This window comes from Anolis sagrei, chromosome 6 (assembly GCF_037176765.1).
Source record: "Anolis sagrei isolate rAnoSag1 chromosome 6, rAnoSag1.mat, whole genome shotgun sequence".
NCBI lineage: Eukaryota > Metazoa > Chordata > Lepidosauria > Squamata > Dactyloidae > Anolis > Anolis sagrei.
The window spans coordinates 129,505,603-129,523,719 of record NC_090026.1 but is presented as its reverse complement, the minus strand read 5'-3'; the positions used below and the strand labels follow the sequence as shown (position 1 = coordinate 129,523,719).

The 18,117-nt window shown below is 45.5% G+C and overlaps 1 protein-coding gene across 1 annotated transcript in view; it reads right to left on the bottom strand.

Annotated features, from left to right (window-relative positions):
* Window positions 1-18,117, bottom strand: part of PTH1R (parathyroid hormone 1 receptor) — a 183,658-nt gene that overhangs the window by 31,462 nt on the left and 134,079 nt on the right. Inside the window, exons 3-7 of the mRNA XM_060782697.2 lie at window positions 8,405-8,515; window positions 7,912-8,030; window positions 5,183-5,277; window positions 2,871-3,057; window positions 578-731 (exon numbers count right to left, since the gene is read on the bottom strand). Of these exons, the coding sequence (XP_060638680.1) occupies window positions 578-731; window positions 2,871-3,057; window positions 5,183-5,277; window positions 7,912-8,030; window positions 8,405-8,515 (666 nt within the window). The remainder of the gene's footprint in view (window positions 1-577; window positions 732-2,870; window positions 3,058-5,182; window positions 5,278-7,911; window positions 8,031-8,404; window positions 8,516-18,117) is intronic.

Here is an 18,117-nt window from a genome sequence, read left to right as displayed (position 1 = left end):
AAATAATAAATAAATAAATAAATAAATAGTTGCTGGGATTTATAGTTCACCTACAATCAAAGAGCATTCTGAACTCCACCAACAATGGAACTGAATCAAACTTGGCACACAGAATTCCCATGACCAACAGAAAAATACTGAAAGGGTTTGGTGGGCACTGACCTTGGGTTTTGGGAGTTGTAGTTTACCTACATCCAGAGAGAACTGTAGACTCAAACAATGATGGATCTGGACCAAACTTGGCATGAATTCTCAGTATGCTCAAAATGTAAACACTAGTAGAGTTTGGGGAAAATAGACCTTGACATTTGGGAGTTGTAGTTGCTGAGTTTATAGTTCACCTACAATCAAAGAGCATTCGAACCCTACCAAGGATTGTATTGGGCCAAACTTCCCACACAGAACCTCCATGACCAACAGAAAATACTGTGTTTTCTGATGGTCTTTGGTGACCCCTCTGACACCCCCTCGCGACCCCTCCAGGGGTGCCGACCCCAGGTTGAGAAACACTGTCTTAGTAGAATCATGTGAAATGCTTTGATCGACTGATAAGGACGGAAAGCGAACCGAGACTCACCCCAGCCAAAGAAGGTTAATCCCCAAAGATATTTCTTCTCCGAGAAGAATGCCATGAAGATGAGGCTGTGGAGGTAGAGGCCTTCCACCAGAATCCAGTAGTAGTTGGTGGCCAGGAAGTAAAGGAACAAGGTCACGGCAACCTTGCAGCCCACCTGAGGAAAGAGATGGAGGGGTTAGGAGCATTGTCTCTGGAGCGGCAGAAAACAAGCTTGCCTTCTCCTCAATATGATAGCCTTTCACTGCTTTGGTGCACCTTCTGTTATGGAACTATATATCTATACAATGACACATACTTATGGCGATCTTGGGAAAGTCATCCACTCTCGGCCACAGAGGAGGCCAGAGTCAAACCCTTGCCAAGCCATCCCTTGAGTTGCCTTAGTCACCATATGTAAGGAATGTCTTGAAGGCACACAAACAGAGGATCTTGAGGCATGTACGCTTGGAATATACACACGAATCAAGCCGTGCAAGTCTTCGGTCCGCATTGGATCGAGAAAGAAGTGTGAGATGTGATCCACAGTGCCACCTAGCGGTGAAGGCCACTGGGTATCAATTGACGATGGGCACAAATATTATTTTATTAACACTAGAACTGGGTTCTAGAACGGCGCTCCATGCAGTCATGCCGGCCACATGACCTTGGAGACGCTGGCTCTTCGGCTTAGAAATGGAGATGAGCACCACACCCCAGAGTCAGACATGACTGGACTTAGTGTCAGGGGACTACCTAGAACTGGGTTGCTGTGAGTTTTTCGGGCTGCATGCCCATGCCCCAGCAGCATTCTCTCCTTTCGTTTTGCCTGCATCTGTGGCTAATGGCATTTTCAGAGGCTCTGTTGGCAGTGAGGCAGGTGGAGTGTATATATGCCTGTGGAATAATATCCAGGGTGCGAGAAAAAAAACCTTGTCTCTTTAGAGCAAGTGTGTATATTGCAATTAGCAAGCTTGAATAACATGAGTAGCTAAGCAGTCTGCAAAGTCAATCAACAATGGTATCTGCATATAGATACCCTCGCTGTTTGTATTGTACTGAAATTGTATTTTATGGTCTTGGCACCAATTGTAAACCACCCCGAGTCGCTTGCGAACTGAGAGGAATATAAATATAGTAAATAAATAAATAAATAAATAGATTGGCTGTTGTTGTCTGGAGGTACCCTTTGTTTGGGAGGCATTAACTGGCCCTTGATTGCTTGCTGTCTGGAATTCTCCTGTTTCTGAGTGGTGCTTATTATTTACTGTCTTGATTTTGGTTCACACTTGCTTTAAACAGACATACACTCTTTCTCCCACCCTGGATATTATTCCACAGGTATAACTACACTGGAGCCCCTGGTGGTGCAGTGGGTTAAACCGCTGAGATGCTGAGCTTGTTGATTGAAAGACTGCAGCAGGGTGAGCTCCCGCTGTCAGCTCCAGCTTCTGCCAAACTAGTAGCTTGAAAACTTGCAAATGAGAGTAGATTGGTAGGTACTGCTCTGGTGGGAAGGTAACGGCGCTCCATGCAGTCATGCAGGCCACATGGCCTTGGAGGTGTCAACGGACAACGCCGGCTCTTCGGCTTAGAAATGGAGATGAGCACCGACCCCCAGAGTCGGACACGACTGGACTTCATGTCAGGGGAAAACCTTTACCTTTACTATATCTACACTCCACTTGCCTCACTTCCACAGACCTCTGAATATGCCAGTTGCAGGTGCAGGCAAAACGTCAGGAGAGAATGCTACTGGAACATGGTCATCTAACAGCCTTGAGTAATCTAGGGGAGATAGGTCTGAATTGTAGGTCTGTAACCTTTTCTGCCCAAGAATGGTGGTTCCTCACCAAACTACAACCCCCAGGCCTCCATAGCATTTTTTTCGTGTCAGGAAGGACTTGAGAAACTGCAAGCCGCTTCTGGTGTGAGAGAATTGGCCACCTGCAAAGACGTTACCCAGTGGACATTGCCCTTGTGGGAGGCTTCTCTCACATTTACCATCGTTGTGGGAGGCTTCTCTCATGTCCCCGCATGGGGAGCTGGAGCTGACAGAGGGAGCTCATCCGCACTCTCCCCGGACCTGTCGGTCTTCAGTCCTGCTGGCACAAGGGTTTAACCTACTGTGTCACCAGGGGCTCCATAGCATTGAGCCAACGTCATTAAAGTAGTGTCCAACTGAATTAATTCTATTGTGTAGATGCACCCTTGGATTCAGACCCTTGGTTGATTTGGGGACAGGTTCCCCACCATTGAGCCCTTCTTGTTCGATCTGTGGCATTTGGGTTCAGGGCAACAGGAGGGTCAGACTCACAAGGGAAGATTTGTCTGCCGGAGGCGCCTCGGTGATGGACTTGAAGTCCTCTTCTGAGATGCGCTCCGTCTCCTCCAGCGCTGAGCCGGTGTAGAGGACGGCGTCCTTCACAAAGATGCTGATGGCGCGGAGGATGAAGGAGACAAAGAGGTGCATGTGGATATAATTCCGTGTACAGTGCAAGCGCCTGGGGAGGAGGAGAGAAGGGGAGAATCAACATCCAAAAGGGCCACTCAAGGTGTCCATTAGTCAGGAACATCACAATTAGGATCTCTAATGGACAACTTTTCCTCCTGTGGTCCACATGGGCCATGTCCAGCTTGCCCATATCCTTCTTGAATTATGTTGTCCAGAACTGGACACAGGATTATTCCAGGTGAACTCTAACCAAAACAGAAGAGCGTGGAACTAAGGCTGTTCTCCATTAACACGATACAGGCCGTCCCCAAGTTACAAATGTCTGGCTTACAAACGACTTCTAGTTAAGGACAGCGGTGAGACAACAGAAAGTTAGAGAAATCTACCCTTTGGAAGGGAAATTCACTTCTGGAAGAGTTATTATCATGGGGAAATGTTTATCTGCAATCCTTGTTTCCACAACAAGCCACATTTTTCACAGGGATGGAAAGTGAGGGGAAATCTGAAGAGGGGCACAGACAGCAAAACAAACATTGTAGGGGTGTTAAGCCTTCCCTAAGCCATCCAAAAGTCCATATCTATCTATCTATCTATCTATCTATCTATCTATCTATCTATCCATCCATCCATCCATCCATCCATCCATCTATCCTCAGCAGACTGAAAGCCAAAACCAAGGTCACAACAACATCCATTATAGAACTCCAATATGCTGATGACAATGTCACCTGTGCACACTCAGAAGAAGACCCCTAAGCCACTCTAAACACCTTTGCAGGAGCATATGAGAAGCTCGGCCTCATTGAACATCAAGAAAACTAAAGTGCTCTTCCAGCAGTCACCAGCCAATCTGTCTGCAATGCTTAATGGTGTAACATTGGAAAATGTTGACCATTTCCGCTCCTTTGGCAGCCACCTCTCCACAAAAGTCAATATTGACATTGAAATTCAACACCGCCTGAGGTCTGCGAGTGCAGCATTTTTCTAAATGAAGCAGAGAGTGTTTGAGGACCGGGAATCTGTAGGGATACCAAGGTTCTTGTTAATAAAGCTATTGTCCTCCCAACCCTGCTATATGCCTGCAAAACGCGGACTGTCTACAGATGTCACATGTAACTCCTAGAATGATTCCATCAGCGTTGCTTCTGAAAAATTCTGCAAATCTCTTGGGAAGACATGCGGACAAGTGTCAGTGTGCTGGAAGAAGCAAAGCCTAGCAGCACTGAAGCGATGGTCCTCCGTCATCAACTCCGCTGGACTGGCCACGTTGTCTGGATGCCTGACCACCATCTCCAAAAGGAGTTGCTCTACTCCAAACTCAAGAATGGGAAACGGAATGTTGGAGGACAGGAAAGAGAGATTTAAAGATGGGTTCAAAGCCAACCTTAAAAACTGTGGCAGAGACACCGAGAACTGGGAAATCCTGGCCCTTGAACGGTCTAGCTGGAGGTTGGCTGTGACCAGCAGTGCTGTAGAATTTGAAGAGGCACGAATGGAGGTCAAAAGAGAAAAATGGACCAAGTGAAAGGTGTGTCTAGCCAACCCTGACCGGGACCACCTTCAACCTGGAAACTGATGCCCTCACTGCAGGAGAACATGCAGGTCAAGAATCGGGCTCCACAGTCACCTACGTACCACTACATACCAGGACACTGCACCTGGAGGACAATCTTACCCGGACAACAAGGGATCACCTAGGTAAGTAAGTAACACATTGGAAGTAACACATTGGAAGGGCGCCACAGCCACCTACGGACCCACATCTAGAAGACAATCATCCTCAAGCTATGAGGGATCTCCTAAGTAAGTAAGCATCTATCTATCTATCTATCTATCTATCTATCTATCTATCTATCTATCATCTATCTATTTATCTATCTATCATATATCATCTATCTATCTATCTATCTATCTATCTATCTATCTATCTATCTATCTATCTATCTTTGGCTGGAGTTACACTTTAAAAATGTACCTGTTCTGACTTACATACAAATTCCATTTAAGAACAAACTTACAGAACCCTTCTTGTTCGTAACTTGGGGACTACCTGTACTCCTCTTGGTGTAACCTTGAATTGCATTGGCCTTTTCAGCTGCCACTGCCTTTGCCATAGACATGTACACATCCATATGCATGGATGAAATTATGGAGACCGAATTGACACGGCTTACCTGAAATAGCCCAGGATAAGAACAGCAATGGTTAGGGAGGTCAAGGAGATGGAGTAGCCCACAGTATAAATCACGTAGAGGCGATGGAAGATTTCCTGTAGGAAACATGAGGGTAGTTGCTTGTTGTTTTGCGACTTCAAATCAACTCCAACTATGGCTCCGTGCTAAGGAATCCTGTGAGTTGTAGTTTGGCTTTCTTGGGCACAGAAGGCTCAAGACCTTATCAAACTACAACTCCCAGGACCAAAGAGCATAGAGCCATGGCAGCTCAAGCAGTGTCCAAATGCATTCATTCTGACAGACGCAGGTCAAGAGACTTCTAAATAATATTCCTGGTGTTGTATCAGCGCTAGAGGAGAGTTCCCTTCCCTCGGATATCTAACCTCAACCCGATTACATCAGAATCCCCGAAACCTGGGAACCAGGAATGCTTTCCTGGCCGTATTCCCTGCTGGAGCGCAGGGTTTGCCAACGTTAATCTATTCAGAAACTAAATAAACACTGGAGGCAGCAGCTACGGCCGGTGGAGCTTGAATGGTGTGTGTGAGAAAGAGAGAAAGAGAGCACGCTTTCTCCAGGTCCAGTTGCAGATGCTGCTCCTTGAGTATTGCAAATGCCTACTGAGGCAGGAGGATGGAAGATGGAGGGTGCAAAATCTACTAGGATTGACCTGTGAAAAGTTAAGAGGACTCCTATTCCATTCTAGGGTCACAGGACCCCAGAGTTGGAAGAGACCCCAAGACCATCCCGTCCAAAATTTCTACGAGGGTTGAATAAAAAGCAATGCCTCCACCTTTGTAACTCCTCAACAGATAGCAGTGCTGGTATGCGGCAGCTACTGGCTTGTTCAGTAGACTCTCCTCTACAGTTCCATTTTGGCGGGAAGCCTTAGCATTGAACAGCTGTGTTGTTAAAGTGAGAAGTATGGAACCCTGCGCAGACGGTCGGTCAATGCGACTTAAGCAACGTGGAATCATAGAATCAGAGAGTTGGAAGAGACCTCATGGGCCATCCAGTCCAACCCCATTCTGCCAAGAAGCAGGAATATTGCATTCAAATCACCCCTGACAGATGGCCATCCAGACTCTGTTTAAAAGCTTCCAAAGAAGGAGCCTCCACCACACTCCGGAGCAGAGAGTTCCACTGCTGAACGGCTCTCACAGTCAGGTAGTTCTTCCTCATGTTCAGATGGAATCTCCTCTCTTGTAGTTTGAAGCCATTGTTCCGCGTCCTAGTCTCCAAGGAAGCAGAAAACAAGCTTGCTCCCTCCTCCTTGTGGCTTCCTCTCACATATTTATACATGGCTATCCTATCTCCTCTCAGCCTTCTCTTCTTCAGGCTAAACATGCCCAGCTCCTTAAGCCGCTCCTCATAGGGCTTGTTCTCCAGACCCTTGATCATTTCAGTTGCCCTCCTCTGGACACATTCCAGCTTAGAGTCAATATCTCTCTTGAATTGTGGTGCCCAGAATTGGACACAATATTCCAGGTGTGGCCTAACCAAAGCGGAATAGAGCATGGGGAGCATGACTTCCCTAGATCTAGACACTATGCTCCTATTGATGCAGGCCAAAATCCCATTGGCTTTTTTGCTGCTACATAACATTGTTGGCTCATGTTTTCCATGAGGACTCCAAGATCTTTTTCACACGTACTGCTCTTGAGCCAGGCATCATCCCCCATTCTGTATCTTTGCATTTCGTTTTTTCTGCCTAAGTGGAGTATCTTGCATTTGTCCCTGTTGAACTTCATTTTGTTTGTTTTGGCCCATCTCTCTAATCTGTGGAGATCGCTTTGAATCCTGCTCCTGTCCTCTGGAGTATTGGCTCTCCCTCCCAATTTGGTGCAGTCATTGAATTCTTGACAGCAGAAAGTGTCACCTCAACATCTTTAAACTTACTCACCCAACAACGCACAGTACTCACATCAACACAATCACCATAAACAGCTTGCCGTCTCTGATGAATCTCCTTTGGGGTGACACCTGCTGTCAAGAATTCAATGACTGCATGTTGCTTAAGTTGCATTGACTGACCGTCTGCGCAGGGTTCCATACTTTGCACTTTAACAACACAATGCTAAGGCTTCCTGCCAAAATGGAACTGTAGAGGAGAGTCTACTGAACAAGCCAGTACCTGCCGCATATGTTGCTTAAGTCACATTGACCATTTGCTCAGGGTTTCATACTTCGCAGTTTAATAACACAATCATTCAATGCTAAGGCTGCCTACCAAATTGGAACTGTAGAGTAGAGTCTACTGAGCAAGCCAGTACCTACCGCATACTAGTACTGCCATCTGTTGAGGAGTTACGAAGATGGAGGCATTACTTTTCATTCAACCCTCATACATTTTCCCCTGTTGAAAATCATATATGTAGTGTTAACTCAGCTCTCTAATCTGTGAAGGTCACTTTAGGTCCTATCCTCTGGGATATTAGCTATTCCTTCCAGTTTTGTGTCATCTGACTTCTATTCTGTCATCCAAGTCATTGATAAAGATGTTGAATAGAAGGCATAGACTGATAGATGGCATATGTTCTGTATCTCAAAAACTAGAAGTGATGCAGGAAAACTGGTGCCATTTTTGGAGTCAGTAGGGCAAATAAACCCAGAAACAGGGCTAACATTGGAGGCACCAAAATGTGTGTTGATCAGTGTAGCAGTAGTAGCAGCAGCAGCAACAACAATAATAGCCACCACCACAACAACAAATGCACAATGGGAATTACCTTCTGCCTTGTGTCAATGGGGAAAAACTTGGCACATTCGCTGTAGTTGGCCCAGGTGAGGTTAACGCTGGGCACCTGGACCCAGCTCCCATTCCGGTCACACTGCCGATGAGCATGGCCTAAGGAAGGAGGGAAGAAAACGAGAGTCTAAAAAATTGGCGATGGGTCAGAGATGAACTTCTTGCTAATGCTTGGTCCATGAATACAGCAGAATTTGGTCGGCAGGAGCCAAAAATCTACCTGAAATGGTGCCATTTCAGCCTACAAGTATCCACATGTACCAATATGGAGTCATGGTTTGAGTATTGGACTATGACTCCAGTGACCAGGGTTCGAATCCCTGCTCAACCATGGAAACCTATGGGGTGACCTTGAGGGAGTGACACTCAGATGAAGACCATGGCGAAGAAGCCTTGCCGAGAAGACTCCATGACAGCTTTACCTTCATTGGTCTGGCTGGGTCAAAATATCTGGCCCACAGCGAGGGATTTACCTTTGTGGTTGAAGTCAAAGATGTAATCTGGGCACGGCATGGAGACCAACGTCCCCGGAGCACTTTCCGGCCAACAGATGAGGGTGTCCCATTCTGGAACGCAGTACCCTTCTGTAAGAGAAAGACACAACTCTGATGAGAACCTAGACCTGAACTAGAGTGGAAACATCTTCAAATTCAGTAGAATAGTCCACTGTTAGGAAAGAAAGGTAGCCACTGAGTCAAACCTTTTTGGCCACTCTTGATGTACATATAACCTACATAACCCTATACAGTTCCGGCTCAGTTTACCTGTCCAAACGTATTCTGCCCTATGAACCATCAAGAGTGTTAAGATCGTCTGGAGAGGCCCTGCTCTCGGTCCTGCCACCTTCGCAGTCGCGTCTGGTCGGAACGAGAGATAGGGCCTTTTCTGTGGTGGCCCCCCGGCTATGGAATTCTCTCCCGAATGAAATTAGATCTGCCCCCTCCCCCCTGACCTAGTAAAAACCTGGTTGTGGAACGAGGCCTTTGTAGAATGATGGGTGAGACCGGTAATCAACCAAAGTTATTGACCACAATATATGGACTGAATATACGGACTGAGTTGGGCATCCTCAGTTCTTGTGGGTTTTTTTGGGCTATATGGCCATGTTCTAGAGGCATTTCTCCTGACGTTTCGCCTGCATCTATGGCAAGCATCTTCAGAGGTCTGCTGGAGCTGGGAAAAAGGGGTTTTAACATGAGTTGGGCATGTTTTTATCTCGTCAAACGGCTTGTATGTAATTTATCTTATACGTATTTGTTAATTTAATCATAGAATCATAGAATCAAAGAGTTGGAAGAGACCTCATGGGCCATCCAGTCCAATCCCATTCTGCCAAGAAGCAGGAATATTGCATTCAAATCACCCCTGACAGATGGCCATCCAGCCTCTGTTTAAAAGCTTCCAAAGAAGTAGCCTCCACCACACTCCGGGGCAGAGAGTTCCACTGCTGAACGGCTCTCACAGTCAGGGAGTTCTTTCTCATGTTCAGATGGAATCTCCTCTCTTGTAGTTTGAAGCCATTGTTCCATTGCGTCCTAGTCGATATATAATGTTTTAGATTTTTACTGTTAGCATTGAATCTTTGCTGTTGGCTGGTCTGAGTCCCTCTACGGAGATAGAGAAGATCAGGATATAAAAGTTTCAAATAAATGGAGTCCTCGTAGACAACAAGTTAAACATGAGCCAACAATGTGATGTGGCGGCAAAAAAAGCCAATGGGATTTTGTCCTGCATCAATAGGAGCCTAGTGTCTAGATCTAAGGAAGTAATGCTCCCCATGCTCTATTCTGCTTTGGTTAGACCACACCTGGAATATTGTGTCCAATTCTGGGCGCCACAATTCAAGAGAGAGATTGACAAGCTGGAATGTGTCCAGAGGAGGGGGACTAAAATGATCAAGGGTCTGGAGAACAAGTACTACGAGGAGCGGCTTAAGGAGCTGGGCATGTTTAGCCTGAAGAAGAGAAGGCTGAGAGGAGATATGATAGCCATGTATAAATATGTGAGAGGAAGCCACAGGGAGGAGGAGGGAGCAAGCTTGTTTTCTGCTTCCTTGGAGACTAGGACGCAAGGGAACAATGGCTTCAAACTACAGGAGAGTAGATTCCATCTGAACATTAGGAAGAACTTCCTGACTGTGAGAGCCATTCAGCAGTGGAACTCTCTGCCCCGGAGTGTGGTGGAGGCTCCTTCCTTGGAAGCTTTTAAGCAGAGGCTGGATGGCTATCTGTCAGGGGTGATTTGAATGCAATATTCCTGCTTCTTGGCAGGGGGTTGGACTGGATGGCCCATGAGGTCTCTTCCAACTCTTTGATTCTATGATTCTATGAAATAAATAAATAACAAATTTTCCGAGAAGGGTGGGTGAAGACTCTGTTGAGCAGCCTTCCCCCATTGCCTGGAAATGACGATCGAGGCGGATGCCCTGCGAGATAGAGTGAGGATGAGGTTTGCAGAAAAGGGTACAGAGAGTCTTCAGGAAACACTGCCCGACTGTTCCCCTTCCCCGCAAGGTACCCTTGGCTTGGCAGTGCCCACGTCTTCCCACTTTTTGGATGCGAACAGGAGGGCAGTGTTTGGGTGCTGAGGATGCCTGAGGAAGACGTTGCTCTCCGCAGCCATTGCGTTGGCCCAGGTGTGTGTTTGTTCAGATGCTTATTGCTCTCCTGGGCTCTTAAAAGAAGCTGGTCAAGGGACAAGAACATTCTTCCCCCCACCCTGCGCTGGACAGGAAGGAATCGTTGCATGTCTTGCGGTAGGCTTCAGAAGCGTTGGAGCATTTGAACCCATCACCAAAAGGAAAGTTGTTTGGGTCTTTTTTGTGTTTTGGCTCTGAGACCAGAGCATGGTGTATTTATTTATTTATCATGTCAGAAGCAAATTGCATGGTATAAATACCCACATTTGGAAATATGCAATACACAATAAAACATTTAGTTTAGTGTTTCTCAAACTTCCTAATGCCACGACCCCTTAATACAGTTCCTCATGTGGTGGTGACCCCCCAACCATAACATTATTTTTGTTGCTACTTCACAACTGTAATTTTGCTTCTGTTATGAATCATCATGTAAATATCTGACATGCAGGATGTATTTTCACTCATTGGACCAAATTTGGCACAAATACCTGATACGCCCAAATTTGAATGCTGGTGGGGTTGGGGGTGATTGATTTTGTCATTTTGGAGTTGTAGTTGCTGGAATTTATAGTTCACCTATAATCAAAAAGCATTCTGAACCCCACTAATGACCAAACTTGGCACACAGAATTCCCATGACCAACAGAAAATACTGGTAAGGTTTGATGGGCATTGACCTTGAGTTTTGGAGTTGTCGTTCACCTACATCCAGAGAGTACTGTGGACTCAAACAATGATAGATCTGGACCAAACTTGGCACAAATACTCAACATGCCCAAATGTGAACACTGGAGGAGGTTGGGGATAGGCATTGACCTTGAGTTTAGGAGTTGTAGTTCACCTACATCCAGAGAGTACTGTGGATTCAAACAATGATAGATCTGGACCAAATTTAGCACAAATACTCAATATGCTGAAATGTGAATACTGGTGTAGTCTGGGGAAAATAGACCTTGGCATTTGGGAGTTGTAGTTACTGGGATTTATAGTTCATCTATAATCAAAGAGCATTCTGAACACCACCAATGATAGAATTGGGCCAAACTTCCAACAGAGAATCCCCATGACCAACAGAAAATGTTTTCTGATGGTCTTTAGTAACTCCTCTGACACCGCCTTGTGACCCTTCGGGGTCCCAACCCCCAGTTGAGAAACGCTGATTTAGAGCCACAATGTGCAACCATAAGTGAAAGTATAGGATGCATAACTGCATTGGTAAAGAATGCGATGCATAAACACAATGCAAACTATGGGATGTGCCACTGCAATTGCAAAGTATGGGGTGCTCAAGCACAATGCCAACTATGGGATGCACAACTGTAATGCAAAGGATAGACCATTGCTTTTTAAGCTGTTGGTCCCAACCCCAAATGGGGTCCCCTTTGATCAATGTTAGGGTCACCAAAAGTTTGGGAACAATAAAGTATTTCTGTTTTGCACATGACACACATCTGTTAGTAACAATATGCAGTGTTTGCAACAGACTCTGCAGAAGATGCTTCAGATGTACGGTACTTCATAAAAAGTAAAATCAGACTGTTTAGCAAGCCTTGCAGATGCTGGTTTGTTATCAATAGATGTTTGATTTATATACCTATTTTATACACACATAAACATATACATGAAGTAATGTGAAGATTTCTCCGGCGGAAAAGTTTAAAAAGACCTGGGATAAACAACCATAATGCAAAGTGTGATGCCCAACTGGAATGGGATGCCCAACTGGAATTCAAAATATAGGATAGTCAACTGCAATGCAAAGTATGGGATGCACCTCTGTATATGATGGACGTGGCAGATGCACAACCAATAGCACATAATGCACAAAATGCATCATGCAGTCTTTTGCAGTGCCACTAGTTTCTTCATCAGGCAAACACACACAATCACAATTTTGTACTTTCCAGTCAGCAAAAAGCAAATAATTGCAACCTCTCCAAACTCATGTGTCATCCCCTATGAATAAGTTTTGCCATCTTGACTATACTCTTGATGTTGCCTGACCACAAGTCATCTTTGAAATGGGTTGCTGTGAGTTTTCCGGGGTGTCTGGCCATGTTCCAGAAGCATTCTCTTCTGACGTTACGCCCACATTTATGGCAAGCATCCTCAGAAGTTGTGAGGTCAGTTTGAAACTAAGTAAAAGAGGTTTATATACCTGTGGAATGTCCAGGGTGGGAGAAAGAACTCATTTGGACGCTGCCAACATTTAATGGTCTCATAGCTTCAAAGCCTGGCTGGTTGCTGCCTGGAGGATCCTTTGTTGGGAGGTGTTAGCTGAAATGTTGAAGGCTCTCAAAGAGATATCCAAAAGGTAGTGGATATACAATATGAAGGCAGTCCTGCTCCCCTGAACAGGATTTTCTAGCAATGCAGAGAATTGGACTCTTGGTCTAGCTGTTCAGTGTCAACATTGCCAACACTGACCAGAAGTTGCAACTCTCCAGAGCTACGAGCATGAATGTTTCCAACCTTTATTTAGAGATCTCTGGTTTTGCCTATGTACTGAAAAGAACCGATCCCCCTTTGCTTCTAAAATCAGATATATTGCAGAGATTGGACTCTTGGTCTATCTGTTTAGTGTCGACATTGCCGATACTGACCAGAAGTTGCAACTCTCTAGAGCTGTGAGCATGAATGTTTCCAACCTTTACTTAGAGATCTCTGGTTTTTCCTATGTACCGAAAAGAACCGATCTCCCTTTGCTTCTAAAATCAGATATATTGGATGTGTGGTCAGGGTAGTAGCCTCCTTCTTGGATCCCAACCCCAGCATTTGACAGACAGCACGGCAGCATTGGAATCTAAATTGGGCTATACCATAAAACAGCAGGACGGGCCCCTTTGTTTGCTCTTTGCCTCTTCCCTGCCCGCAGTTTGTACTCCCGGCTCCTCCATCAGCGCATTAAAGCCAGCTGCCCAGAGTCCTTTTGGCTGGGAAACAAAGTGCAAACAAGGTTCCAAGGTGTTTATCTAGGAGCGCAGAATATAAATCATCCCCAAGGTTGTTCTGGCACCGGCAGCCAGGCATTTGAAACCGCAACTGTGGTCACTCCATTACGGGAAGGACAACCAGCGGCTTGGAACAAAATAGGCGAGAGGAACCTAAAATATTCTAGGTGGGAGAAGGGTTTGTGTATGTGTGTGTGCGCGCTTCAGGGAAAGGAGGAAGCTCAGCCATAATTTGGGGCTTGATATAGACCCACAAGAAACACCTCCTCCCAAGCAATGGAGGTAGCCTTGCTGCATCTTTCTTGCTGCATCTTTCTCCTCCGACTTTATATCATTTAAGAGGATTAGGAATTGGCCAAAGAGCTGGCGTTGTCCGTAGACACCTCCAATGACATGTGGCTGGCATGACTGCATGGAGTGTCATTACCTTCCCACCAGAGTGGTACCTATTGATCGACTCACATTTGAATGTTTTTGAACTGCTAGGTTGGCAGAAGCTGGGGCTAATAGCAGGGGCTCATCCCACTCTCCGGATTCAAACCGTTGATCTTTCAGTCAGCAAGTTCAGCAGCTCAGCAGTTTAACTTGCTGCACCATCGGGAGCTCCCTGTAATAGGCAATAAGGGAACCTAAAGCTTTGTAGAGCGCAGGCCCGTAGCCAGGATTTTAATTCGGGGGGAGCTGAGTTTGATTTGGGGGGGGGGGCTCAGTCTGAGTGAAAGAGGGTCTACTCTAGCAAACCTTTTGTATCATTACCCCAATGCATATGGGATATATAAAGCATGGTGATCAGATCATGATTTGAATAAACATAACATGTGCTGTCACGTGCTGGGCCTGTGAAAGAGTCTGTAGACAGGACGTGTTTTCCGTATACCTAATGGGATGCCGGGGGTGCCTCGGATTAGAGGCCTTTTGGATTTTCCTAAACAAAGTCTTTAGAAACTTGGAAAGTTTAACAAAGTTCTTTATTAGTGCTTAGGTCTTCAATAAATCAAACAAATACTCCAAGGCTTTGAATCAACTGGTGGCTTTCTTAATCTTGTCCACAAGGGACAGGCAACTATCTTCATGAACTGGTTCTTCACTATCAGGGAAATCCTTGACCCCTACCTGGGCAATCTGTCTTAAGCTCTGCTGGCGTGGGCCCCTACACCCGGTTCCAAATTGCATTATGGCTGCCGCAAGTGGTCCTTACCAGAGTCCTTTTGTAGATTTCCAAGAGGAAAGAAAGCCTTCAATTCCCAGTAAAGGCTGGCTGTAGAGCTGTGGGACTGGATCCCCCCCAGCAAAAGCTATGCTTCTCTGTAGAGCTGTGGGACTGAATTCCCCCCAGCAAAGCTATACTTCTCTGTAGAGCTGTGGGACTGAATTCCCCCCAGCAAAGCTGTAGTTCTCTGTAGAGCTGTGGGACTGAATTCCCCCCAGCAAAGCTATACTTCTCTGTAGAGCTGTGGGACTGAATTCCCCCCAGCAAAGCTATACTTCTCTGTAGAGCTGTGGGACTGAATTCCCCCCAGCAAAGCTGTAGTTCTCTGTAGAGCTGTGGGACTGAATTCCCCCCAGCAAAAGAGTTGTAAAAGACGAAGCTTTCTACAGGTGGAACTGATTCACATCCTGTACGAAAGGCTTCTCTGTGTGAACTGAAGTAGAGGTCCCCTTTTCCCCTCCTTAACCCAGAAAAAGAGGCAGAACTAAAGAACCTAATGATGATTGATGGATCATTGGCCCTATGAATGCAAACCAAGGGAAGCTACCTTATTGCAAAATGCATGGAACCTTGGAATACATGCAAACACTCAAAGAAAGAAAAAGAAATCGGAGCTCCTGATACTGTTGGGGTTCAGCCTCCGTGCGAACCAGAACCTGAACCTGATTCTTTACTTGTATTTCCTGATGCAACTGAACAGACCTCTGAACATGTATCTTTCCCTGATGGTGTTGAAACTGTTGATTATGAGGCCAGTGGCGGGGAAAGGGAAACTGAACTTCCTGATGAGAATGTTTTGGAATCAAGCAAACCCAGAGGGACTCACACCTGGGTTTGCTAATGAGGACCGAAGGGAACAGATTTGGAAGAACAGGAGGGAATCGCAGTTTCTACGAAGGTCAAATAGATTACGGGAGAGGGAGGCTTCAAAGTCTGGAGGCGTTTCAAGAAATAGTTTCTTTAGTTTAAGGAGCCTCTCCCCGGCTGTCTAGCTAGATCAAGCATCATTTTAGATTGAGGCAGTACCTTGGCAGATTTCCTGTGTTTCATGGCCTGCATTCCCAGAGGCTTCTAGTTTTCAAGTACAGTTAGTGATATGCTAACAGGTTCCTGGTTTTTGTATTGTGGTTTTTGGAATTTTGCTCAAGTTCAGAGATTTTCCTGACTGTTGTGTTTCTACTTTGGCATTTTGACTTTGCACTTACCTTTCTTTTGTAACCATTTTTCATCAATAAAGAGGATTGTTTTTCCCACAGTCCAGTGTGGTGGATTTAATCTTATGGTCTTGTTTCCAGAACTGGGATGCAACAGGTACAGCCGTACCAGCACACAACAGGTTAAATAATGTACCTGTAAGGCCTTCTCACGGACCACCATTTTGGGGGGAGGGGGGGGGCTACATGCCTGGTAGAACATATGTTCTCTGTCAGAAACTTGAGCTGATGTGGTCTATCCAATGCAATTTTCTGAATCAGCATCCCAAATAACCAAACCAAATCTAAAGTTGACCAAAAACCGATTAGTAACCCTTTTGTACTAATGTTGGAGAGTCGCCCTGGTCAAAAAAAGGTTGGGAAACACTGCCTTAAGAGTATGTATGTATGCCCATATATTTCTCCCTGTTGAAATTCATTTTGTCATTTTTGGCCCACAGCTCTCCAATCTGTGAAGGTCATTTCGGATCCCAAACCTGTCCTCTGGGGCATTGTGTGTATGTATCTATGTGCAAGAGAGACAGAGTATGCACCAACGCAGCCCATGACGGAGGTGCCGCCAGCCATAAAGCGGTGTTCCTATTTTAATCCGTCCCTGTTGGGGAGGAAGCTTGCCTGAGCAAATAAAAAAATGTATTTATGGGGTGGGTGAGACGCTGCTAAACAGGGGCAAGCCAACAACACCTCAGAATAGCCAAATCTTGGTGGCTAATAACAGCCTTTTGTGCATCTCTCTCTCTCTCTCTCTCTTAATCCCTTCTCCGCAAAATGTCCCCTTTTCTTTTCCAAACCAAGGTCAACACAGGTTCCCGATGCATGGAAGCCAAGGGCTGGGTGGACGGAGCAGAGTGCCGAGGGCAGACCTTTCCTCCTTTGGGGTTTCTCCCCTCTTCATCCCAGAAAGTTGGGTTTGAATTCAGATACAAGGCTGGTGGATATGATGCTGACATTAAATGAAGTAAAAATAAATAAATTTAACCTCTTCTCAAGCTTGCTCATTGCAACATTTGCACTTGCTCCCACACTGGACATTATTCCACACACACACGCACACTCAATTTGCTTCACTACCTCTATGCAGATGCTATCACTGATTGACTTTGCAGCTTCAAGGCTACTCAGTGTTAATTCAAGCTTGCTAATTGCAACATTCAGACTTTAAACAGACAAGGTTCTTTCTCCCACCCTGGACATTATTCCACAGGTGTGTGTGTGTGTATACACACACACACACACATTCAATTTGCTGCACTACCTCTATGCAAATGCCCTCACTGATTGACTTTTCAGCTTCATGGCTACTCAATGCTATTCAAGCTTGATCATTGCAACATCCGCACTTGCTCCCACACTGGACATTATTCCACAGGTAGGTGTGCATGTGCATATACATACACACACACACACACACTCAATTTGCTTCACTACCTCTATGCAGATCCTATCACTGATTGACTTTGCAGCTTCAAGGCTACTCAATGCTAATTCAAGCTTGTGAATTGCAACATTCAGACTTGCTTTAAACAGACAAGGTTCTTTCTCCCACCCTGGACATTATTCCACAGGTGTGTGTGTGTGTGTGTGTGTGTATACACACACACACACACACATTCAATTTGCTGCACTACCTCTATGCAAATACCCTCAGTGATTGACTTTTCAGCTTCATGGCTACTCAATGCTATTCAAGCTTGATCATTGCAACATCCGCACTTGCTCCCACACTGGACATTATTCCACAGGTAGGTGTGCATATGCATATACACACACACACTCAATTTGCTTCACTACCTATTCAATGCTAATTCAAGCTTGCTAATTGCAACATTCAGACTTGCTTTAAACAGACAAGGTTATTTCTCCCACAGATAGATAGATAGATAGATAGATACACACACACTAAATTTGGTTCACTACCTCTATGCAAATGCCCTCACTGATTGACTTTGCAGCTTCATGGCTACTCAAACATTAATTCAAGCTTGCTAATTGCAACTTTCACACTTCCTTCAAACAGACAAGGGTTCTTTCTCCCAGCCAGGAGAGTATTCCACAGGTAAATATATACACTCCACTTCCTTCCTTTCCAACAGACCTCTGAAGTTGCCATTAGCCACAGATGCAGGCGAAATGTCAGGAAAGAATGCTACTAGACCATGGCCCTACGGCC